This window comes from Salvia splendens, chromosome 13, assembly GCF_004379255.2.
Source record: "Salvia splendens isolate huo1 chromosome 13, SspV2, whole genome shotgun sequence".
NCBI lineage: Eukaryota > Viridiplantae > Streptophyta > Magnoliopsida > Lamiales > Lamiaceae > Salvia > Salvia splendens.
The window spans coordinates 26,185,577-26,209,019 of NC_056044.1; the positions used below are offsets into that span (position 1 = coordinate 26,185,577).

Consider the following 23,443-nt stretch of genomic DNA (forward strand, 5'->3'; position numbering starts at 1 on the left):
CCCCTCGGCCAGGAGTGCAAACTTATTTGGGGATGCCGGGATCTTAGGAACGGCAGGCCTTCCCTCGGATCATCCCGCGTTTTGTCCCTAGGCCTCACTGTTCTCATATCAATCGGGTAGACTGTACCCGTTGGCTTCCATTGCTGCTGAGGACGCGTTCTGGACCTGGAGCGCTCCCGGCCGCCTGTACTGGCTGTCTGCCCCGTGCTCTGATCACGGTTAACTGGGGCATTCATCCTCGGCTGCTGAGCAGGGTGCTGCGGCCTGTTCGGTTGCTATCGTGGGTTCCTTGGGACGTTGCCCTCCCCTCCTCGGCTCATCGGTCGTTGAAAGGCTTCAAATCTCTGCGCCTGGTCCCCTGCCTCCTGTCTGCCCCGACATTCATCCGAAAAATGACCGTAAGTTTTGCATGCTTTGCAGAATTTCGGGATGAACTCGTACTCAATTTTCTGCTCGACATACTCACCGCTTGGAAGTCGAATTGTAAGGGACTCCTTTGGTCGTTTTGCTGTATCGATGATTACTTGGATGCGAGGGCCATCCAAAGTCTTGAACCTCAAGGTGCTGAAATCGGTAGAGAGCGGGGTCCCTATGCATGAGGCGATCTTGCTCACCGCCGTAAGATTCCATAGTTCTAGGGGCAAGTCCACCAGCCTCAGCCAGATTAGGACCATGACTTCGGGTTCCATGTCCGGATCAAACTTCTTCGGTAAAGGTTGAAGCACCAAGGGTATCCCGAAGATATCAAACGGACCTTGCTGGCGGATCTTTTCCATCGCTTCGTCACTTCCAAACTGAAAGCAGAGCCACCCCTTCCGGTGAAAAGTAACTCGTGATTTGCACTTCCATCGCCTCATTAGGTCGAATATAGCCTCCTTGCCGGGGAACCGACCAGCGAACCTGCAATTAAACAAGAGCCCCATCCGCGAGGGACGGGGGTGACATCAGGTTCGTCAAGAATGAGGAGGTCAGAGTTAATCATTTCATAATTGATAAGGGGTTAGATCCTCTTTTTGGAATCTCGGGTCCACATCGAACTGAGCGACCCTCTTGAGCCATGCGTGATACGCCGGGAGTACTTCCACGGATCGCTCGTCACCCGCTGTTGTCTCCCCCTCCTGGTAGTGCGCTTCGTCGGGTGCGATCAACGGCTGGTCAGGTGTCGCTGGTATACAGTCCGCTTCCTCATGGTCACTGATGTCGTCCGTCCCGCCTTTGTTCGTATGGAGGTAGTCGGCGTATTGTTGTCGCATAGCCGCTTTAATCACTTCATCGTTCTCCTTCTTCTTGTTTTTCTTGGAGACGACCTCGCTCCAGCTCTTGTCCTGCGGGGCCATAGGAAAAGTAAAGGGAAACAAAGGATAATCGAAAAAGTAAAGGGAACTTCCTGGGTAGCCGTGAAATGGCTAAGTGTAGGACGTCGGTTGACTAGAGACCGGCTTGCGCGTCTGGCCGAGGGGGACGGCCAAGGATGGGCGCTCGCCGGGTGGCGGTGACTCGGTATGGTGTGCGCAGAAGTTAGCCGAGATCCGGCTGACGTGGCGACCAAACACGGCCGACGTGGATGATGACAGAAGCTGATGTGGCAGCTGAATCACGTCCAACGTGAATGCTGAGTCAGGACCAACGTGGGGATGAGACAGGCTGACGTGTGTGCTGAGTCACGTCCGACGTGGATGATGAGTCACTGCATAATATTAGCAATTACAATCACCTAATAACTTGGGACGGAGGAAGGGAATAACATTTTATACATTGCTCTCCACTCCCAATTACAATCAGAGGAAGGGAGTAACATTTTATATATTGCTCTCCACTCCCAATTACAATCACCTAATAACTTTATTAAACCATGCAGAATATTAGCAAAAAGACCAAAAAACAATCTTGCATGCAATCAGTTTTATTAGGAGTCACCGAATAAAGAAGACCCTAACAATTAATTTAGTATGCAGTCAGACCGTATTGGACTTTTCTACCTATTTGTGGAATTAGGCAGACACGAAATCTAGGAGAAGTTTCGTAATTACTATCGATCATCATAGTGAATCTTAGTATTCTAAAGGAATATCTTGCTTTTTTCCTTTGCTTAAAGACTTTTACTTAGGAAATTAAAATTCATTACGTAACTGTACATACTTCTTATTTTAAAATTAGTTACATCTAAAGAGCTTCACTTTAATGACTAATTAATCCATGTTCCTTATTTAAAAAACTAGTGTTGTTCGGATAGTTGGACAGTAGACTGCGTGTATAAGAGAAAGTCATCATGTGAGAGTTACTACTTTTAGTATACCATTAAATATGATTTTAAAAAACATAATCAAACCATATCCTGGTTGTATGGAATGCGTTGAAAAATAATTTCATGATACTTAGAATCGTCGATCGAACTATCCAATTTTAATTCCATCGCAAAGTGTGGATAATTGATAAAAAAAACACAAAACAAAATCAGATTAATGGTTGTTTATTAAACACTTGACATGTCTAAAATATTGAACCCACAGTTTTAGTTACCAATTTACCTCTAACTAGTTTAATGGAGATGGTATTATCATGCGGTAATCTGTACGGCATATCCCTTTTAAAAACATTTTAGAAGGGAGACTAGCTAATTCACATAATCAACACTAATGATATATGTAAATAAATAAATAAACTATGTATCTTGACAATTACTCCATCTATCCACGATTAATTGACATAACTTCCTTTTTCATCGTTGACGGGGGAGTATAATTCTTCTAAGTATGTTGAATAAGGAAACTCAAAAGGAGATGCTTTGCCAGCTTGCAACTATGAAAACTTTTTCACTACAAATGAAAACTAATCTCAGTCTTCCTTAATGCAGAAAATGGAAACCTCTCCCTATAAATGTACCCTAAAGAATGAGTTTTTAACATGTCATTCATTGCCTCTTATATCTCCTCAATCGAATGAATGCATCATGTGTTTTTGATTGATATATACATATAACTTATATTTATAAATAAATACCAAGTAATATGGGTGATGAAGAAGTGGTTGTAGGTTTTAGGTTCTATCCCACTGAGGAAGAACTGCTCTCTTATTATCTCCCAAAGAAGCTGAATGGCCCCACACCCGCCATTGATAGGGTTATACCAATCCTCCCTATCTACGACTACAATCCTTGGGAGCTACCGCGTACTAATTCACATCAATTTTAATTTATTTTCTATTCTTGTAACTAACCTTTCAATTTTTCATGTAAATTATTTTAGTGTGAAGTTTATATAATTGGGTGTTGAGCAGAATTTGCTGGAGAAGTGTGTCGTTGTGACGGAGATCAGTGGTTCTTCTTCACCACGATGCAAGAAAGGGAAGCCCGCGGAGGAAGACCTAATCGCCTAACCGAGGCTGGATACTGGAAAGCTACTGGCTCTCCTTGTGATGTTTATACTTGTCAAAATATCCGAATCGGAAGGAAAAAAACCATGGTATTTTACGAGGGCCGAGCTCCCCACGGGTCTAAAACTAGCTGGAAAATGAACGAGTATAAACTTTATTATCAATCTTCTGCTGCTGCTATTCCTCAGGTCTGTTTCTAGGGCTTTACTAGTTCAGACTTGATTACAGGGTTTATAATGTGAGTATTCGATAATGAAGAATTAATTTGAATGTTTATTTGAATTAATTGTCATGCAAATTAAGCTGAAGGAAGAGCTCAGCTTGTGCCGAGTTTACAAGAGATCCAAATATCCGAGGGCGTTTGATAGGCGGCCGGTGGCGTTGCACCATCACCATCAAAGTAGTGATGAGGCTGTGATGATAACTGAAGATCAGCAGAATTCAGCTGTGGAAAATGAAGTTGATTTGGATATGGCAACGGAAATTGAACCCTTACAAGATTCGGAAATAGTCATGTTGCTCAACTGTTTTGACATATGAGAGATTTGTCAAAATACTGATTTAGAGTACTAGTATATCTGGATTAGCATAATCTTACATATGTAGCAGTATAACATTATTTGTAAGCAACATGGTTGATTAATGTTCTTTCGAAGAACAAATTAGCAGCTGGCTGGGGATTGATCTAGTTATCAATGAAGTGTTGGAATATTTATGTTTGGATTCTGTTGTCATGATCGAGTTTCATGTTTTTTTATACATATATTAGTATCAATGAAATGCATATTGTTACGTGTAGTGCAGGTTTAGTATGATAGTGCGAAAATTGTCAATTACTATGTTGGACGATTTGCGAGATTATACACTTTTTTAAAAATATGTGAGCATTGTTTAGACTGGACACGGACGGTTCAACCAGCCGACTATTCATGATCGAATTGGCCAATTTTCTCGGTTCAAAAGGGTTTCATTTATAAGGTTCCATCCTATAATCAATTGGTTATAAGAGAAGATATCCATGAAATTTATATAGTGGTCAGTTATCTTTTCATAGAGATGCATGATATTATATATTCAATTTTCTTTTAATTTTAGTAAAATTAGATAATGACCAACTCTGATATCATGATAGAAATATGAGTATATAGTTTCATTCTAAAACTAATTGGTTATAGAAGGAGACACTATAAGATTTAAATAATGATTTCAGTTTCATGTTTATACTGATGAAGGAGTAGTATTTAATTTTTAATTCATTTGCCAATTAACATACAAAAGGTAAGAGAATATGAACTCCTTTATCGATCCATGCAAATATTGCAAATGCCCATCAAATTTCAAAGTTTTTATCTTTTACAATCATAAATAGTGAATATTGTGTGAAGGTTCATTTTGTTTATAATTTTCATTGGCGTAATTAAACAAGACAAATATCACTAAAAAAAACTAATGGCAAACTATCTTAATCTTTTGTTTTTTTAAACACTAAATTTGTTTCCACTAATTTTAGTTGACACACTAACAATAAGAATATTTTATGAAGCGTTGGTAGTATAATGAGACACACAAATTAACATTCTTAATAGTACGTATTAAAATATGTCCTTATCCGATTTTTTTTATTGTAGTGTACTAGTCAATGTTATTTTCAAGAATTGGGAATAAGGAGTAGTACTAAAGAAGAGTTGAAACAGAGAAGTAAATGTTGCCGCGTGGAAGTAGGAACTGGTGATATATGCTAAATGTGAATATGTGATGTGACTCTTTGAATAAAGTTTCTGTAATTTGACCAATATTCAAACAAAACTCTACCAAATTACTGATTACTACAAAAAGATTCTGATTGATCCTAAGTCAATCGAAGGCAAATGTCACATTTGGATTGATTTTTAATCGAGTTTGATGGGATTGGATAGCGATCCAAGGTTTAGACATGCCAAAACCTAATAGGACTTTCACTTAATTATATTGTGTTCAATTTAATTATAACCCATTAGAAATATTTATTTCTACAACCATCATAATCAATATTGACTTAATTAATCTTCAATGTGTAACTTTATTTGCTATAATTGAGACATAATAGTATAACTAATTCTATTCTCGTCTCTTTCACTTAGAAGCAGTGTTGTTAGGTTCGCGGGGCGTACCGGGTCGACGAGGTGAAAATTCGGGTCGCGGGTCGACGAGGTCGAGATACCCACAAATCTAGGCTAATTTTTTGCCTTTTAATATAAAATAAAATTAAATAAATATATTGCTCTAATGTTTATTGATCTGTATGCTTTCGTAGTATTATTAATCTACCGATTAGGAGTTAGTTGCTATGTGTTTAACTAGAATTAATTCTGTAAGTCCTAGAATATGTTAGTACTTTCGGAATGATCGCTAAATATGATAATTTGATACCTTCAAAGTGTTAAAAGAACAATTATCTTGTTTGTGTGATTACATGCTTTTGTGTGTATTTATTTTGCATCTCATTTTTACTTAATTAATTGATCTTTATTGGAATATACTGCTTTAGTACTACTACAATAAGTAGTAATAGTACTATATTTTTTCGTGGTGATACTATTAGAAACATTTTGAAATGGAACCACATTTTGATTTAGATCTTCAAATTGAATTTTACGAATATTGATTTGATAAAGGTCTGTTTCTAATTTGTAAGATAATGGTAGGAATACAATTTTGAACTAAAATTTAGCAAAAGTCAATTTCCAAAAACCCTAAACCCTGAACTATAATCATATTGAAGAAAATCCATCAATTTTCTGATGTCTTAACTCAATGCGGGCAATCAGCAGAGCCATTGTGATCGGAAACGGCGTCGCCGGCGCCCAAAATCAGTGCATCGGCTTGCTTCGAGCTCTGGGTCTCTCCGATAGATACACACTCTATGTAAGCAAATTTTATCCTCAATTCACGAAAACTCGATTCAGCTCCTGAAATGTGCTACGTAGTTCTGCCAATTATTTCGCTCATCTTCTTGTGATGTCTGCTCATAAACTCTCCAATTGTTGCAGCGTGTTAATCGACCGAGAGGCGGGATCAATGATAAACTTCGTTGGTTGCCAATTAATGCGCATAAACAATTAGATAGTGCTGTGGAGTGGATTCGTGGAAAACCAGCTAAGAAATTGATGCCCTTTCCAGCTGAACAGAGAGGTATTTCATTAGCTCTGTAACTTTGTTTGTATATCTTCATCTGACAGAGGATTCATGAATGAATTTATTGTGCCTCTGTTGAATGGTATTGTGTCAGAAGTTTTGGAGGCAGATGCAAGACATATCGCCAAAGCTGCTCAGCAAACATTTGAGAGGTTCCTTTTCTTTTTTCAAGAAGTTGATTGTTCTTTTGAATCATATCCTATGTATATTGTTGGATAGGCATTGATTATTTTGAAATGCCAAAAGATGTTCAATTGTCATTTTTGCAATGCATTTAGAATCTCACCAGATATCTTTGGTTAATTCATTGAGCATCTTGCTACCAACCAGTCACATCTCAAGTTTCTTTTTTAATGGGTTTATTTGCCGTTGATGTAGTTTACTTAGTACCTCTTGGAACATCGCTTTGCTTGCAAACTTATCATGCTACCTTTTTAACTCGGTTTGAAACTTGGGTACACTATATGAAGCAATATCTATTTATGAAGAATGCTTCGATGCGTGTCTCTCTGCATTAATGTCATCTATTTGTTATGCTTGGCGATCAAGAACATGAAGAAACTTGATCGACATGTTTCATAGTTTAGAGTTTGACATAATTATAGGCTTATGACTATAAGGTGAGATATACATATAAGAAAAAGGGGAAATGCTTCTGTGTGTTCTCATGTTGCTTTCTCTTAGGGACGGCCCCATCTTGGTGGTTGCATCAGGTCATGATACCATCACTTTAGCAAGTTCCATCAAGAAGTTGGTTCCAGACAATGTCTTTCTTGTTCAGGTATGATGAGGTGCTATTGTGCTAAGTATTTATTCCTTTGACATGATCCTAGCTATTATGTTTTTCTGCAAATCCAAAATGGTTTTGATACCCTAACTAGAATCACATCATATTTGGAATGATAAAATCTAAAGGAACTTTAATTTCCATGGGTCCTGAGGTAGTAGTTCTTATAAAGTGAAAATAATACTAATGGGTGAAAATTGCATTACTACATTGATTGATCGACTCCAAGTGTACAAAGTTATATAAGCTCTTCTGGTTGTCTCTTTTTCTGTTCACAAGCAGAAATTTTTAGGGTTTGCCAATAACTTACTCTCACTGTGTGTCTCTCTCTCTCTCTATGGAGATAGTTTTACTAGTTCAACATCTTCATGGTTCTCACCAACCATGGTGAAGTTTTAACCTTATTATTTGATGTGCACGTGGAGTATGGTTAGTAAACCTGTGCTAGTTGGGAAGCGTAATATCACTCTTCAGGATTTAATATGTTTTGCTATTTGCTTTCAGATACAACATCCAAGGTCTCGTCTACACAGATTTGATCTAGTGATAACACCTCAGCATGATTATTACCCCTTATCGCCTGAGGCACGAGAACAAATCCCTTTATTTCTAAGAAGGTGGGTAACACCTCGAAAGCCTCCTGATAAACATGTGGTATGCTTACTCCTTGATTGGTCAAGGGATTTCATTGGCCACAGAAACTCTCGAATCTTTATCTGAAAATGGTTTCAGTTGTCGGCCATTATTTGACATTATTTATAAGATTTATATAGCTGAAACGTTACTCTTAGGTCCTTACAGTGGGAGCTCTACACCAGGCTGATTCTGATGCTTTGAGAAGTGCATCTTCTGTGTGGCATGATGAGATGGCACTCTTGCCTAAGCCCTTACTTGTTGTTTCCATTGGAGGCCCTACAAGTAGGTTATGCATTTAGTTCTTGTGGACCCTTAAATTTTTTGAGTGTTAGTAGGAATGATCAAACCATTACCGAGTGCTTACCTTGATGTCATCACATATAATATCAACACTGTGCTGGCACATTTACATGTAATCAGAAGACTAATTACAAACTAAGCATGATACGTTGCATGTACAATATGCAATCCTGAGATGCTTTCTTCAATTCTAAAAGTTTTTTATCCAAATTGCTTATGTGTTATGTTAGTTCTCATGTGCAACCTTCATCATACTGCCTCTGAATGCCGTATATTTGTTTTTTAGGTGGTTCTTTAGGCGATTAGTCAAACTTATTTTTCTTACTATCTAAACTCAATTCTCATGAAACATATTCATAAATACCATTTGTATGCTGCATTGCATGCTAATCTGCTAATAACTTGCTATGTTTCTTCTTCACTTTTCACTTCTATAAGGTTCGTCATTTATCTTCATGGAACCTCCTATTGGAAAATTCAATGTCATTAACCGTTTCTTGAATCTCTCGCTTCCACAGGACATTGCAGATATGGTGCTGATCTTGCAATGCAGCTTACAGCTTCAATAAAAAGTGTACTTCCCACTTGTGGAAGTATCAGAATATCGTTTTCTCGTCGAACTCCCATGATTGTGCGTACTCTCTTCAGAATTTATGTAATTACCTATCTTAAGCTAAATTCCTTTTTCATGGCTGCAACAAACAGGTATCTGAAATTATTTTGACTGAATTCTCAAACCATCCAAGAGTATACATTTGGAACGGTCAAGGTACTTAATTGAATATCATACCTCTTTCTGTGTCGCCACTTGCAAAATTTATGTTTTTATCAGATTTTGACAGACGTTATCATCTGACTGTCATATATTTCCTTAAAATTGAATAAAAGAGATTGCAGACCCCGTAGCACTGTATTCACATTGGCTGGTGGTTTCTCGTAGTTCTTTGACTGTGGAATTAATATTCTTCTCTCTTTCTGTTTCCCTTTTCCTTTTTTTTGTTCCTGATTTGCTCTCCTCTCAGAGAAAACGTTTTTTTCAATATTGCTTTGCTTGGTGCATTTGTTTACCATTGTTCTTTTCTACAGTAGTATCTATGAAGGTATAATTGTTGTAGTTTTGAAGAAAATTTTTTACTACATAAAGGCTCGGATCGTTCTAATGAATAATATCAGTAAATTCCCTCTTCAAGAGCTATTCTAAATTGCATCGTATGATATCGTTCAGATCCAAATCCACATATGGGACATCTAGCTTTAGCAGATGCTTTTGTAATTACAGCTGATTCAGTAAGCATGTTGAGTGAAGCTTGCAGCACAGGGTATGTAGAAGTGCAGAAACTGACTCCTTTCAGTCTTTATTTATCGTTTTAGCAAATTTGTTATCCCAATATCTGGATTGACACTGCAGGAAGCCTGTGTATGTAATCGGAGCAGAGCGGTGTACATGGAAGTTTTCACATTTTATCAGAACCCTGCATAGCAGAGGAGCAGTTCGACCATTCACCGGTACAGAAAATGTAAGCAACTACTACCTACTTCCTTTGAAGTTCTTTTTTTGCCCGTTAATCCCGATTTATCCGCTAATACTGACTGATAACTGAGGAAATGGTAATCTAACTGGTTTGTGCAGATTTGTGAGAAATGGGGGTATGCTCCACTTGATGATACCGAGAAGGCTGCTGCGGAAGTGATTAAGGCAGTTGCAGAGCGTGGATGGAGATTGCTGCCTTATTGTTAGAAGCAGCAGATTAATTGTACAAACTTTTACACTCTAATCTCTTGTATTTTCTTTTTTACCTAATTTAAAAATCATTTACCTTTACTATAATCCACATAATATAAACTTAATTATTTCAGCTTCATGCTTATTTTATTTGACTCTTTCTCTCTCTCATATGATTATATGGTCAAATAACTTTATAAGATTGTCTTAAATACACATAACAAATTGCCTCCTAGTGGATTAGGGAAGGTGCTCATTTACTTGTGATTGGTTGGAACATTTCTTATATCAGCCATGCATACATCTCTAAAATAAATCCCTTTTGACAAGTTGGTTTTTAACATAATTAATTCCAAAGTGGCAAATTGATATATATGTAAAGTTTCACACAAATGATTATATATTTGCACGATTCAATCTACTCCTTAATCTAATGTCAACCCCTCTACCCCAACAAAATATTCCAAGTGACAAATTCAAAAAGTAATGAAATTTATATTCTCCCTCAACTGAAAGTAAAGCAACAACTCTTCTTGCTCCATTATCTTTACACTTCATCAATTCATCCTTAATTTCAATTGAAATCAGTATATAAAGCCACATTTCCTGTTTGCAATGCATCACAAAAACAACTATCTTAATCTTAATTAATTAGTAATCCATCCATTCCAAGCAATGGAGAAGAGTGATGCCGCCACCATCGAAATGGGCAACACGAGCCGGGAAAGCAAAGGGAAGGCGCCTCTCCTTGCAGCTGCCGTCCACCACAACAGGCGGGCGGGTGGATACAAGAGGGGCGCTGCTGTGTTCGACCTCATCCTCCGTGTGTGCGCAGTGGCTGCGGCTATGGCGGCCACCATCACCATGGCGACCACCGAGCAGACGCTTCCCTTCTTCACACAGTTCTTCCAGTTCCAAGCCAGCTACGACGATCTCCCTACTTTCACGTCAGTTTCTAGCTCCGGAATCACACTTTTTTAATAGTAGATCAATATATATTGTATATAAAATGATATGACGTTGTTGGTGTGGTTCAGATTCTTCGTTATAGCGATGGCAGTGGTGACGGGCTACCTCATTCTCTCCGTGCCTTTCTCCATCGTGTGCATTGCTCGCCCCGCTGTTATCGGGGCCCGTCTCCTGCTCATTATCTGCGACACAGTAAGCTCTTTTTTTTCCTCTCTATCTCTCTCTGATGGCGATGGTGATGGGTTTGTTTTGAGTGGTGCAGTTGGCAGTTACACTGGCTACGTCAGCAGGGGGTGCGTCGGCCGCGATAGTGTACCTGGCCCACAACGGCAACTCGGACGCCAATTGGCTCGCTATTTGCCAGCAGTTCAATGACTTCTGCCAGAGGGTGAGCGGCGCCGTAGTCGCCTCCTTCGTCACGGTGGTGCTCATCATTTTCCTCGTCGTCATCTCCGCCGTCGCTCTCAGGAAGCATTAATCATATGATATCTCACCACATTTCGGATTTGCTTGTTACATATATGGAGCTGTCTCTTGTTAAGTTCCTCTTATTTTTATGTTGTTTCTCACCTAGTTAATTTGGTGTCTCCTTGTTCTTATGCAAATATTGTAATTGTAACTCAATCAAATTATACCACATTTGTTTGCAACATATTCATATCAATATGTCCAGACCATTTACTCTATGAACAACACTAAATCACAAAATATAAAACCAAAAATAGAAATAAATGGATACTACAATAGCTAAACACAAAATATCCCAATCTCCCTCCCTTCTCACCTCTCTCTCCCTTCTCTCACTCTTCATCTCCTCAAACTCTTCGTACCTCCGCCGCGCCTCGGCCGCCCTGTTCTTCCCGGTGCCCTTTTCGGCCTCCAACGCCCCTTGCAAAATGACCAAACTCTCCTCCCCATTCAAATGCTTCCCATCCATATCCTCCATCTCCATCCTCACTTCCCTCACCTCCATCTCGCCGCCGCACGTGACAACTATCCCGCACATCACGTGACCTCCATCTCTGCCGCTGAAGACCGAGCCAAACCGCACCTCCAACTCCCCCGTCAGCCAGTGCCGCCGCACGGAAACTGGCTCGTGCGACGACAGATTCGCCGCCCGCCGCCCCACCGGATCGACCACGATCCAGCTCAGCGTCATTAAACCTTCATGCATGCCGCCGTTTCCGACTCCGGCGGAGCTCTTGACGGCGGCGGGGGCCGCTTCCTTGAGCTCTATAAGGTCGGCACGGAACGGGGAGCAGCGGAACCAGTCGCTGCTGGTGTCGGTGGAGTGGAGTTTGGTGAAGATTAGTTTTCCGTCGTAGTGTATGTCGACGGCGGAGAGTATCTCCGGCGGGGATGAGGGAGGGTGGGTGAGGGGGAGTTTGGAGAAGAGGGGGAAGGCGTGAGAGAAGAAAGCGCGCGGGCCGCCGCCGGGGAAGGTGGAGATGAGTTGGGAGAGGCGCGGGGAGGCGGTGGCCGGCCAAGTTGAGTGGCATATGCTCAGCCATAGGCTTTGGTCGGAGGAGTGACGGCGGAGAGCGACGGAGCAGCAGGCGACGGAGGCCAGGGCTGGCCCGTCTAAACGGCCGAGAATGTGCGAATCGATGATTTCAGGGTGTAAGGTGGGGAATCCGGCGGTGGCGCCACCGGCCGACGGCGGAGGATTCATTTCTTTTGGTTGTGGGGTTTTACACTCTGTAAAAAGGTGTATTATAAGGTAGTAGGAAATACTTCTATATGATTATATAGTTGCAGTACTACTAGTAGTAATTGCAAATTCAGAAACCCCAAACGTCGTCGTTTTGGTGGGATTATGATTATTCTAGTTTTTGAAGCTAAATTATGAAATTTATCTGCAATGGTTAAATGAAAGTTAATTTGGAGAGTAATTAGTAATCATATGTAGGCGGTGTAATATTCAAGTTCAAAAGATTGCACACTGCGTGCAAACGTAACATATGATATTTTATTGTGAAATGTGATAGACCAAAATATAATGACTGGCCTTTTAACGCTAATCTTGTACAAACTTGGTGTTTCTATTACCCTAAAAGAAACTCATTAAGTCGTTGTCCACGAATTTGTTTAATGTTTATGTGCTTAATGTGGTGATAAGTAACATCATCTAATTTGCTACGTTTGAGCTTATTGTTGTTTAGACACATTTAATTAATTCAATTAATATATGCGAGTGTCGTATTGGATTTCTAGTGTCTTACTTTAAGAGGGACATTAATTTCGTGAATTCAAACTCAAAGTCAGCCCATATTACTTGAGACATTTCTTTTCAGTCTGGGATTTAAGAAAGTTGTGCTCAATAAGTTAAATAAAGTTAAATAAAGTGGATGAGAGAATTAAATAAGATAGTAAAGTAGAAGAAAGAATAAAGTAGGAGTGATTAAATGTTTTGTTTTTATTTAAAAAGAGAAATGATTCAAGTAACTTGAGACAATCCAAAATAAAATACGATTCAAGTAACTTGGGACGGAGAAAGTAGTATAACTTGTATAAGATAAAATTTGCCTAACCATATCTTACCATATGATGTAACACAATAATAGGCGTACACAAGATTTGACAGTGATCTCAACAAATTCAATTTGATTACACCCATAGCTAAATAACCTCAAACAGGATACTCCATCCGTCCAACAAGAATATGCACTATTTCTTTTTTAGTCCGTCCCACAAGAATATGCACTTTCTAATTTTAGAAGCCTTTTATATCTAATGAAGTAAGACTCATTCTCCACAAACAATACTTTAATTACTTTTTCTCTCTATTTCTCTTACTTTTACCAATTTTACATTAAAACTCGTACCGAACCCAAAGTGTATATTTTTTGGGGCGGGAGAGAGTATAATACTTACTCCTAAGAACAGACACAAGACGTCACAGACAAAAATATCCTCTACAAGTAACAAAGACAACGTCAATATCGGTTAGTAGTATAATTTAATTTGCCTTTTCACAAAATCACACTTCGATTTATATAATCCAAGAGATTCTTGATATGTCATTACTCTTGTCTGCACCAGTTGAATTTGAAAAGGAAGTAAATAAGTATTTTCACTATGAAAACTTTGATACGATACAGCTATTCTCTCTCTCTCTCTCTCTCTCGCCAGAAATACTAATCAAGAAAAATCTATAGAAGATTTAAGTTACCACCTTAGCTGCTGCAAACTGAATAAAAGATGTCATAGCTACATTTCTGCAGATGCTAATTTTTCCAATCTCAACAGCATGGATGGATAGAAGCTAATTTTCTCCAATCTCAACAGCAGAATTCACCTCCAAGTACCAAATCCTATTGATTGAAGTGATATGTTTCCAAGAAACAAGTCTTTCACATGCTTTTTACATAATCCTATTCTTCTCCTGTGTAAGCTGGGATGTATACAACTTGAAAATCCAGTCTTCCAAGCTGGAAATTTTTGTCTTTCCATTACATGAAGAGTATAAACACATGAGACTGAGGCTGAGCACCCTATGACAAAACAATAGCAAGGGCGTGACTCACTCACCATTCTGGCCAATGACAACGAACATAAACCACTGTATTGTATTCCATACATTAAGGCGCCATCAAAGTTATATTCTGGAGAAATCAGTTCCGTGATTGCTTCCTCAAGTTCGATATCTTCAGTTGAGGGGATTCTACTCAGCTCTGAATCAAATTTCTTCTCTATATCTGCCTCGTGAATCCTATACTTAACAGCTAGTGTTCGGATGCATGACATTCTTACTTGATCACAGATTAAGTGCTTCACTTCATTAAAGTTTTTGCACCCCCTGTACCATCTTAGCCAGCGGTGGAGTAACCCTGCAAACCAATCAATGATTTGATCGTGATCCAGTAAGATTAGCACGTAGCATGGCCGACCATATCCCTCCCTATTAGTCAATCCATAGCGATGAAGACGTTTCATTAAGACGTTTAGTGGGACAACAGTTTCTGTTGTAAAAAGAGGTTCGGGTGAAGAATTGGAGCCGGTTAAAAGTGCGAGTGTCAAAGATGTCTCGGAATCAACATATTCTTTAGCTCGTTTCTGAAACTCGAAGTAAGCATCTCTTAGTTCTTGTGGAAGAGCCGGTTCTACAACAAGCTTAGTTAACAGTTTATCTTCATTCCCTGCACTTCTAGCGTTTACATGTTGCATCCAAATTTTCAGCAGCACCTTGTACCAGTGGTCTGTTTTCATCCCAGATCTACGATAACAGGAAATCTTATGTAAAATGGAGCTACTATCAGCTAATTGTTTGATCTCTGACTCTTTAACCTTTTTGAGTCCATGAGCCAGCCACTTCTTCCCAATTCTGAGAGCTCCTGCATCCCAAGACTCTTGTTTCTGTTCAGCAAATATCTTGACTTTGTCCTTCAACTTGTGAACAGCTCGTAAAGCAGGAGTGTCTTTCACGCGCCTTCTGATCAAAGTACCAAGAAATTTAACACCACGTGGATCATTGGATGCTAAAATATCAGATTTATCATCTACCTCCAAGTAGAGAGAATTCTTTAAGAACCCTTCAATTTCAGACTTGAACGCCAACGCAACTTCTTTGGAACCGGAAAAGGCAAAAAAGACCTCATCCATAAAGCGACAACAATGAACCCTTACCCCTGAGTCCATTCCAGAATCGCATTGTTGCAAACTACTGCCGCTTATCTGTTTCCTAAACCAGCCACGGAGCTTTGAGTGCAACTTCTGTTCTTCAAACCCAAGAGTGTGCGAAGTCTCGTAGTGCATTGACATCCTGTACATCTCACGGTCAAAGAGATCAAGATATATGTTTATCAATATAGGCGAAAGGACCCCTTCTTGTGGAAGACCATGCCCTTTAGGAAAAGACCCAAACTCTACATTAAGCACCCTTGCTTTAAACATATCCTTTATAATATCACATAAAACAGGATCTTCTATCTTGTCCTCCATTGATGACAGGAGTTTTTGAAGGATGCAGTCATCAAGATTTTTGTTAATGGGCAAAGTGAACCACCAGTCCGGATCAGGTATCTCTTTGCAGATATACTTCAACGCTGACCAGTGATCCCTATTACTTCGAAGACTGTGCGAAATCCTAGAGAAGTGAGGGCGGTAAACAACTTCCAAGACTATTCTAATGGCCTCTTGAACAACCCTTAACTTCAGTTCTGGTAAAACAAGTTCCTCTTTCTTGACCTTTGGCCCTTTCGACCGCATTGAATACGTATGGGCCCCAACATCAAAGTTTCCATCAGCTAGTTCTTTTGCAATGGCCAAAAAGGGCAAGTCATCACCATCTAATGCCAAATCAACATTAGAGGTCAATCTTATACAATCATATGCATCCTTTAGAGTGCTGGGATCAGCAATCACTTTCATCATGAGGTCGTGGTACTTCCCATTCATGTACTGTGCTTTCACCTTCTTCTTTATTCGCATCTCAAGAAACCTTTTGATCTCCACACGGGTTTTTGGTTTTGATTCTTTGTTGGAAACTTCATAAGATTCTTGAACCAATGACGCCAAATTCTTAGCCAGGTCATTTTTTTCGTATCTTTCATCAACATGATAGCTTTGTAGCCCGGCTTTGTCAGTTGAGTTTAAGGACTCCTCCAACAAATTAGCCAAATTCTTGGCCAGTGGCACTTTCCTAATTCCATCACCACCTTCACAATACTCAGTAGGCAGTTGATTTGGATCCCGGGTTGAATAAAACGTAACAGGAAGAAGTCTTCGAGGAGAGCTCCCTGACACAAGATTCTTACAAAATTTATCACATAACCTCTCAGACGTGTATGACATAAAGGCAAAAGAATGAAAGCATAAAAAGCATATAGGAACAACTTGTAATAAGGTGTAATATAAGGATAATATCACAAAAGATAAACAAGTGCGTGGAAGCAGGTTTACCAATACTGGTCACAGGAAGCAAGAAGTTAGAGTCAGCATGGGAAAGCTTTCTCAGAAGTCGGTGAGATTTGGCGAGCATGGCTGTTTAACTAGCCTTCAGCACTCATTTCATAGACATTTTTTCGAATATAACTTCACTGTGAGGAAATTTTAAAGCTCTATCAGCATCAACACACATAAAATAGTGGGTTTGGCATGTGAACTTTGTCATAGACATTTTAACAAACAGGTGGCGGATTGCAAATTGGTTCCATCTTAAGTGAAAGCAGAGTTAGCCAGATTACCTATTTGGTTTCTAGAGGTCCAAAAAGCTTCGTTCTTGGTCCGTGAGTACCTCCGAGAAGCTCCCAGAATCCGTCGACCCAGGTCTGCTCCGGCCCCGACCCCACACTATGGCTGCTTCGTCGCCATGGAAAAGTAATGAGGAAGAAAATTAGAGTAATAGAGAGTAGAGGAGGTGAAATAGTTTCACAAAAAAAAAGATCTTCTCGAGAAAATTGAAAAATTAGGAAAATCTATAGATTGCAGAAGTTTGAAAAGACAATCTAGGGACCTTTTTTTTCTTCTAACAGTAGAATTATACTTCCTCCGGTCCTTCATAGGTGAGGCGAAATTTTTCGATACGAAGCTTAAGAAAGAAATGTTGATTGCGTTAAATAAATAGATAAAAGGGTAAGAAAGGGAAAAAAGTAGATAGAATAAAGTAAAAAGTGAATAAAGTTGAGAGAATAAAGTAAGAGTGCGTAAAGTAAGAAAGAGAAAAAAATTACTATATATGAAAATGACTCAACTATGAGGGAACTTTTCAAAATAGAAAAATGATTCAACTACGAGGAAACTGAGGGATTAATATTTTCTTTTTTAAATTTTGTACTACTTAATTGATTATATTTAACATGTGCTTGTTTACTTTAGTTATTAATAGAGTTTAAATAAAGTCAAAATGTATAAAATATAAATAAAATTATTAATTAGTATGACTATTAATTTGACTTGATTTTGAGTTTTATTTTTATTTGTAGATATATAATAATAATAATAATAATAATAATAATAATAATAATAATAATAATAATAATAATATTTGTAAAGTTACAAATAAAATTAAATGGTATAGTTAGAAGTTAACCAAAGTATAATTAATATAATAAAAGTGATAGTGAAAAAGTACAAAAAAATCACAAGTTAAAAATAAAATACTTTAAAATATTCAAATTTTTATCATAGCCTAAAGTGCCTAAACAATTAAATTATGGAGACACTCCTATGAATTAATTAATATCCCAAAAAACAATTAGTAAAATGAGCTTAACTTTCTCGTTGTTCATAAGCTAGGAAAATCATTTTTTGGCCTCAAAAGTGAAAACTAACTTGGCTAAACTTTCTGGTTTTACAGGGAATATATGAAATGGGTGCGTTATAATGCTAACTTGCTAATTTATTAACGCAATGTATAAAAGTTGTTAATATAATCACAATAAAATGTCAATTCAAATTTGAGTTGACATTTTAATACAATGGGTTGACAATGTCAACACAGTGTATTAAAATATCGACTAAGTTTATGTTGACATTTCAATGTCATCGTGTTGACATTTTCAATACACTGCATTGATAAGTTAACAGAGTTAGCAACTTAAGATAGTTAGCAACGAATCAGATATCCTCGTTAAATAGTATTGCCTTCGTCCCACTATAAGAGTCACACTTTGTCATTTTGATCCGCCCCACAATAAGTGCCACACTTCAATTTTACCATAAATAGTAAGTAGGTCTCGAATTCCACTAACTCACTTCACTCAAATTTTATTATAAAACCAATATAAAAAAGTGGGTCACATATTCCACTAACATTCCAATCCAGTATTCTTTATATTCTTTATAACAGTGACTCCTATTGTAGGATGAAGGGAGTATTATATACTCTCATCGTTCCATAGTAATGGAGACATTTCTTTTCTACACGGAGATTAAGAAAATGTGTGTAATGTGGAAAATAAAAAGATAATAAAGTAGGAGAGGGGAAAAGGTAGAGAGAATAAGGTAAGAGACATGGAAAAGTAAGTGAGGAGAAATGTGTTGACTTTTATTAAAAAAATGAAATGACTTCACTACTATGGAACGGAGGGAGTAGTATATTACTCCCCCGTCCCTCAAATTTTGCCACAGTTTGACCGGACACGGGTTTTAAGAAATGTAATGGAAAAGTGGGTTGAAAAAGTTGGTAGGATATATGTCCTACTTTTAAAGTATTAGTTTTATAATAAAATGTGAGTGAGAATAAAATAGTGGAATGTGGGGTCCACTACCAAAAAGGTAAAAGGTGAACTGTGACAAATTTTGTGGGACAGAAGAAAATATAAAAATGTCACAAAATTTTAGGGACGAAGAGAGTAGTATTTTTAACTCCAATTGTTTGGTTTTCTAAATCCGTCTGCCAACGATGTGGTGAAATCTAAGAAGTTCAACATGAAATCTAAGAAGTTCAACCTGACATTTTCATATGTCCTCAATCCTAATATATGTCTTGGTAATTGCATGGATAAAACCATTCGGGATTCACTAATTAACTGGACCTCTTTTACTGATATTGATCTAAGATGGCTAATCTCAGAGGTACAAGCCAAGTACAACTGTGGTATCAAGATTACATACTAATCTAAGTATTACACAGACCATCCCTAAGCTATCTCAAGAACATCTCTGATCTTGAGATTCTAGCTTTACTGAGTACCACGGATGGCTCAGGTTACAGCAATAACTGCACTAGGCCTCAGACCTCCCCAATCCTCACTGCAAGTCACAAAGGAGAACACCATTGAACAAACCACACAACCAGAGATCTGTGAAACACTAGATCTCACCGGTCATCGCACACCACGGCCTTCTCTATACACGGATCCACAAAACACCTCTCAGAACACAGCCTTACACCAAAGAAACTCTCGCACAACACTTTCAAGCACAAATGGTTGGTCACAGAAGAAGACCGAACTCTAGGGTTTGAGAAGGAAACCGAAGAAGTTGTCTAACACTCAAACTACACCAATAGATCTCTTAGAAACTGAGAATCATCGGTAGAATCAAAAGTTTGAAGGAAATCGCCGGCTAAAACCGCCAGAAATTTAGAGAGAAGGTAGAGAGAAGACGGAGCAAGTTTAGAGAGAGAGAAGAGTCTAGAATCAACAGAATTGGTGAAGTGAGGAATCGACTCCTCACTTAACAAACACACCCTAGATCCAACGGCTGAGAAGCGGGATCTGCGTGGAGGTGCCAGGCGGCAACCATCCAACGAGTCTGGTAAGTAACCCGGGCCAGCCTTTGTTTGGGCCACAATATAATTACATGGGCTCAACAAATTATCAGCCCAATCAATTAATATTAGAAGCCCAAAGCAAAGAGTCCAATATTCAACAGTAATTAAAAAAGTACTCCCTCTGCCATTAAATATCCCATTTTTTTTATCCGTTCATCAATTAATGTCTCATTTCATTTTTACTATATTTGATAAGTGGAACCTACATTCCACTAACTTATTCCACTCACATTTTATTACTATAAAACTAATATATAAAAATAGGCCTCACATTTCACTAACTTTTCTACTCACTTTACTTTATGAAGTCAAACAATTTTTTAAAACTAGGTCTCACATTCCACTAACTTTTCTACTCACTTTACTTTATGAAGTCAAACAATTTCTTAAAACCCGTGCCGGTCAAATATGAGACATTTAATCATGGACGGAGGAAGTATGCTTTAAAGCTATGTTTCAAGTAAAAAAAATAAAAGTAGTACTCCCTCCCGTTCCATAGTAGTGGAGTCATTTTTTTCATTTTGGGACGCTCTATAATAGTTGAGACATTTCGTATAATTGGCGTTTAAAGCCACTCCACGTTCCAAGTAAAAAATAAAATAAAATAAAATAATAGTCCTCTACAATTTGGGCCTTGATCAAATAATAGATAAAAGTGATACGATAATAGGATATATATGGACCCCCTAGGTTTTGGGCCTCGGCCACTGTAAGAGCAAGCAAAAATAAGAAAAAATATTATGACAGCTGTGGGATTTGAACCCACGCCCTTTCGGACCAGAGCCTAAATCTGGCGCCTTAGACCACTCGGCCAAACTGTCTGATGTATTATGTATTAACTAAATTAAAATTTATTATAAATATGTTATTTAAATTACTTTTGAGTGAATTTCGATATTTGCAGTACTTTTGAATATGGCCTTTTTAAATTTGGTATTGGTCATGCTTCAAAATTATTCTGCCGAAAGAAAATACGAATGATTCAATGAAGTACATAATTCCTCTTTAACGCGGAACCCCCATAAATTTGCACGTTTCATGTTTGAACTATGAGTGATTAGTTCATCGGAAGAGACGAAGAGTAACAAAATTTAGAGACGGGTAGCTCGTGTCGTTAACAAATGTGAATGAATCTTGAATTAATATCCCAAAAAACAATTGTTTTGTCATCTAAGAATATTAGTAGTTCATTTGAAATACTTTTTACCTTTCCTTAAAACAATAATACAATGCCAATCTTTACTTTCTTATACTAAACTTGGTGTTAAGTTAGCTCATACTACTATATTAGCAACACTGCAACAACAAAAAAGCAGTTTTTTTCATCCCTTTGATCTGAATCCCATTGCCAGCAGCTGAGCATAAAGAAGTTGGTTCCACGTGTCCGGCACTCCGGGCAGGCACCAGTGGCTGCAGTCCTGCGGCGCGCTGGCTGGAGTCCCCGGCTCCCGGTTGCTGGATGGGTGCCCATCTTTTCTCAGCTCTGTCATATATGTTATGTTCAAAATCTCAACTTTGTTTTCCTCTGTATTTCTCTGCCTAAACACCTCATAAATTATTTGATTGTTCAATGGCTCCCGCTCGAGTCTCGAGTAGTCCGTCTCCGGCTCGTTGCTCGTGTTACAGTACCCGCCTCTGTTCCATTCTCCATCCCTACCAACATCAACATTGCACTAAATTAAAGTCTACCAAATGACTTATAAAAGGACTTGACTTTCAATTTACCTGAAATGTACAGGGGAGTAACTCCTAAAGAAGACATGAGATTTCCTAGTGTCCAATTTTTGTGTCACCCAAAGCTTCAAAGTGTGGAGGGATCTTCGAAAAGCTTCCATCACATCCATTGTCATATTCACATGCTCCATCTCCTGAAAGTAGTGGCCCCTGTTGTATCACGAGGCGTTAGTAGTAAGCATGCATCCTCGAGTAATAGGCACGTGTGCATACGTACGAGTTTAATGTCTTGTCTTGATTCCACCAATGCCCCGCGCTGAAAATGAGGACATCCGCGCCCACCCACTTGGACGATAGCCAGTGCAGCTTATCGACCATGATGGTTCCACGAACCTGCTCCGGGGCACCTTTAGGTGGGCGACCCGTGGTCACGAGGTAAGGCACTCTGAAATATTCTACCGTGAGATTGTAATCTTGAAATTTGATGGAGAGGTACCCTTTGTGCTTTGTTATTGGGTTGCCGTTTTCTTCGTATATTGCGGACGCATTTGAGACGCCTTGCGCGAGCATGCACACTAGGGATTCCCATTGGTTTCGGCCTATCGAGTCGCCCACAAACACGACTCGTCTGCCTCGGCTCCGCTCTAGAAACTCCTTCTCATCAAACCTATATAGATGCTATATCTAATTTGTATCATTTCAAATAGAAATTAAAAAGTCAATTTGCAACAAAAGGACATATGTATGGGTAAAAGTTTGGCACTTAATAATTGCAATTATGAAATATCATATGACTGCTGCTTTATGGGCTAAAAAGGGGACAGAATCAACAAGCATGAAGCCTATGCACTTATGTCTCAACTTTATATTTACAGCACAAAAGGAACAACTAGTTGACATTTACTAAACACAACACAAAACATAAAAATTAAATGAACTTCATAAAATATGCCAATATCAAAATCTGCAGATCTCAGTAATCAAAGTAAAATATTGAAGCCAAAGCAACACGTGCATGGCCTCCAAAAGAGTGCAATAAAACAAATAAAATAGAATTAGTAACATGTTACATGCATGATCCACGCAACAAGCAAACGTTTAGTTACACAAAGAAAACATAGTAGTAGTAATTCTAATGATTACTCATCAAACCCCACAATTTTAATTTAATGATATCAAATTCTTTGAAATAAAAAAATAATAATAAATAAATACCCTGGAATATCACATTGATGGGGCTGCCAGCGCCATTTCTGGTAACCGGAATCGCGGCGGCCGTTACTTAGGCAGCGGAAACCCGGATCCAGAAACGGGCAATTTTCAGTGTAGGTCCGAACCGGTTGGGTTTCATCCCAAACCCACTTACCGTAGCTGTAATCGCAGGCTTTTTTGGCCGGGTTTCTGGGTAGGATCCGGGTGAAGAAGTCGATGTTGAAGGGAGAGAGAGGGTGTAGCTGTGTGAGGAGGTTGTAGCCGACTACGGCGGTGAGGATTAAGGAGGAGAGTATGAGGAAGTGGTTGTTTTCTTTCTTGAGGTGGTGAGAGAGAAAGTGGAGCTTTTGGTGCATGGAGGCAGATGAGAAAAAAGAGA

At 38.7% G+C, this 23,443-nt stretch overlaps 7 protein-coding genes and 1 non-coding gene across 9 annotated transcripts; 3 read left to right on the top strand and 5 right to left on the bottom strand.

Annotated features, from left to right (window-relative positions):
* Nucleotides 1–275: 275 nt before the first annotated feature.
* Nucleotides 276–923, bottom strand: LOC121760788. The gene has a single exon (XM_042156406.1). The coding sequence runs from the start codon at nt 921–923 to the stop codon at nt 276–278; it is 648 nt and encodes a 215-aa protein (XP_042012340.1).
* Nucleotides 924–2,901: 1,978 nt separating this feature from the next.
* Nucleotides 2,902–4,093, top strand: LOC121761391 (NAC domain-containing protein 90-like). The gene is made up of 3 exons (XM_042157043.1): nt 2,902–3,168; nt 3,277–3,560; nt 3,676–4,093. Exons 1-3 carry the CDS (start codon nt 3,009–3,011, stop codon nt 3,910–3,912), a joined length of 681 nt encoding a protein of 226 aa, XP_042012977.1. The 5' UTR covers nt 2,902–3,008; the 3' UTR covers nt 3,913–4,093.
* Nucleotides 4,094–5,968: 1,875 nt separating this feature from the next.
* Nucleotides 5,969–10,121, top strand: LOC121762737 (mitochondrial fission protein ELM1-like). Of its 2 annotated transcripts, none has more exons than XM_042158715.1 (11): nt 5,969–6,276; nt 6,402–6,543; nt 6,641–6,698; nt 7,231–7,327; nt 7,838–7,987; nt 8,125–8,251; nt 8,788–8,900; nt 8,975–9,038; nt 9,495–9,588; nt 9,678–9,786; nt 9,900–10,121. In XM_042158715.1, the coding sequence occupies exons 1-11, from the start codon at nt 6,166–6,168 to the stop codon at nt 10,005–10,007; spliced, it is 1,173 nt and encodes a 390-aa protein (XP_042014649.1). In that variant the 5' UTR covers nt 5,969–6,165; the 3' UTR covers nt 10,008–10,121. The 2 variants fall into 2 exon arrangements, with proteins under 2 accessions (XP_042014649.1, XP_042014650.1); XM_042158716.1 differs by having other exon boundaries at nt 6,644–6,698.
* Nucleotides 10,122–10,544: 423 nt separating this feature from the next.
* LOC121761341 (casparian strip membrane protein 1-like) lies at nt 10,545–11,571 on the top strand. Its single transcript, XM_042156996.1, has 3 exons — nt 10,545–10,939; nt 11,030–11,153; nt 11,224–11,571. Exons 1-3 carry the CDS (start codon nt 10,668–10,670, stop codon nt 11,437–11,439), a joined length of 612 nt encoding a protein of 203 aa, XP_042012930.1. The 5' UTR covers nt 10,545–10,667; the 3' UTR covers nt 11,440–11,571.
* A 20-nt stretch (nt 11,572–11,591) lies between these two features.
* LOC121761340 (probable F-box protein At2g36090) lies at nt 11,592–12,650 on the bottom strand. Its single transcript, XM_042156995.1, has one exon. The coding sequence runs from the start codon at nt 12,631–12,633 to the stop codon at nt 11,662–11,664; it is 972 nt and encodes a 323-aa protein (XP_042012929.1). The 5' UTR covers nt 12,634–12,650; the 3' UTR covers nt 11,592–11,661.
* Nucleotides 12,651–14,008: 1,358 nt separating this feature from the next.
* On the bottom strand, nt 14,009–17,405 carry LOC121761206 (nuclear intron maturase 4, mitochondrial-like). Its single transcript, XM_042156817.1, has 3 exons — nt 17,147–17,405; nt 16,863–16,999; nt 14,009–16,699 (listed from the first exon to the last, which is right to left on the bottom strand). Exons 2-3 carry the CDS (start codon nt 16,939–16,941, stop codon nt 14,256–14,258), a joined length of 2,523 nt encoding a protein of 840 aa, XP_042012751.1. The 5' UTR covers nt 16,942–16,999; nt 17,147–17,405; the 3' UTR covers nt 14,009–14,255.
* Nucleotides 17,406–20,919: 3,514 nt separating this feature from the next.
* On the bottom strand, nt 20,920–20,999 carry TRNAL-UAG. The gene has a single exon. It is a non-coding gene; the product is annotated as a tRNA-Leu (tRNA).
* Nucleotides 21,000–21,292: 293 nt separating this feature from the next.
* Nucleotides 21,293–23,443, bottom strand: LOC121761308 (protein trichome birefringence-like 8). Its single transcript, XM_042156959.1, has 4 exons — nt 23,068–23,443; nt 22,130–22,519; nt 21,904–22,062; nt 21,293–21,831 (listed from the first exon to the last, which is right to left on the bottom strand). The coding sequence occupies exons 1-4, from the start codon at nt 23,418–23,420 to the stop codon at nt 21,501–21,503; spliced, it is 1,233 nt and encodes a 410-aa protein (XP_042012893.1). The 5' UTR covers nt 23,421–23,443; the 3' UTR covers nt 21,293–21,500.

What these genes read in the sequence shown, in the direction of transcription:
- LOC121761340 (XM_042156995.1), bottom strand. Translation starts at nt 12,633, where the DNA reads ATGAATCCTCCGCCGTCGGCCGGTGGCGCCACCGCCGGATTCCCCACC.
- LOC121761391 (XM_042157043.1), top strand. Translation starts at nt 3,009, where the DNA reads ATGGGTGATGAAGAAGTGGTTGTAGGTTTTAGGTTCTATCCCACTGAG. An exon ending in CAATCCTTGGGAGCTACCGC is followed by an intron (nt 3,169 to 3,276) that starts GTACTAATTCAC and finishes GGTGTTGAGCAG; the next exon opens with AATTTGCTGGAGAAGTGTGT. An exon ending in CTGCTGCTGCTATTCCTCAG is followed by an intron (nt 3,561 to 3,675) that starts GTCTGTTTCTAG and finishes ATGCAAATTAAG; the next exon opens with CTGAAGGAAGAGCTCAGCTT.
- LOC121760788 (XM_042156406.1), bottom strand. Translation starts at nt 923, where the DNA reads ATGGGGCTCTTGTTTAATTGCAGGTTCGCTGGTCGGTTCCCCGGCAAG.
- LOC121762737 (XM_042158715.1), top strand. Translation starts at nt 6,166, where the DNA reads ATGCGGGCAATCAGCAGAGCCATTGTGATCGGAAACGGCGTCGCCGGC. An exon ending in ACAATGTCTTTCTTGTTCAG is followed by an intron (nt 7,328 to 7,837) that starts GTATGATGAGGT and finishes ATTTGCTTTCAG; the next exon opens with ATACAACATCCAAGGTCTCG. An exon ending in ATACATTTGGAACGGTCAAG is followed by an intron (nt 9,039 to 9,494) that starts GTACTTAATTGA and finishes GATATCGTTCAG; the next exon opens with ATCCAAATCCACATATGGGA.
- LOC121761206 (XM_042156817.1), bottom strand. Translation starts at nt 16,941, where the DNA reads ATGCTCGCCAAATCTCACCGACTTCTGAGAAAGCTTTCCCATGCTGAC. An exon ending in GCTTCCTGTGACCAGTATTG is followed by an intron (nt 16,700 to 16,862) that starts GTAAACCTGCTT and finishes ATCTTGTGTCAG; the next exon opens with GGAGCTCTCCTCGAAGACTT.
- LOC121761341 (XM_042156996.1), top strand. Translation starts at nt 10,668, where the DNA reads ATGGAGAAGAGTGATGCCGCCACCATCGAAATGGGCAACACGAGCCGG. An exon ending in GACGATCTCCCTACTTTCAC is followed by an intron (nt 10,940 to 11,029) that starts GTCAGTTTCTAG and finishes GGTGTGGTTCAG; the next exon opens with ATTCTTCGTTATAGCGATGG. An exon ending in TGCTCATTATCTGCGACACA is followed by an intron (nt 11,154 to 11,223) that starts GTAAGCTCTTTT and finishes TGAGTGGTGCAG; the next exon opens with TTGGCAGTTACACTGGCTAC.
- LOC121761308 (XM_042156959.1), bottom strand. Translation starts at nt 23,420, where the DNA reads ATGCACCAAAAGCTCCACTTTCTCTCTCACCACCTCAAGAAAGAAAAC. An exon ending in CATCAATGTGATATTCCAGG is followed by an intron (nt 22,520 to 23,067) that starts GTATTTATTTAT and finishes GCATCTATATAG; the next exon opens with GTTTGATGAGAAGGAGTTTC. An exon ending in TACTCCCCTGTACATTTCAG is followed by an intron (nt 21,832 to 21,903) that starts GTAAATTGAAAG and finishes TGATGTTGGTAG; the next exon opens with GGATGGAGAATGGAACAGAG.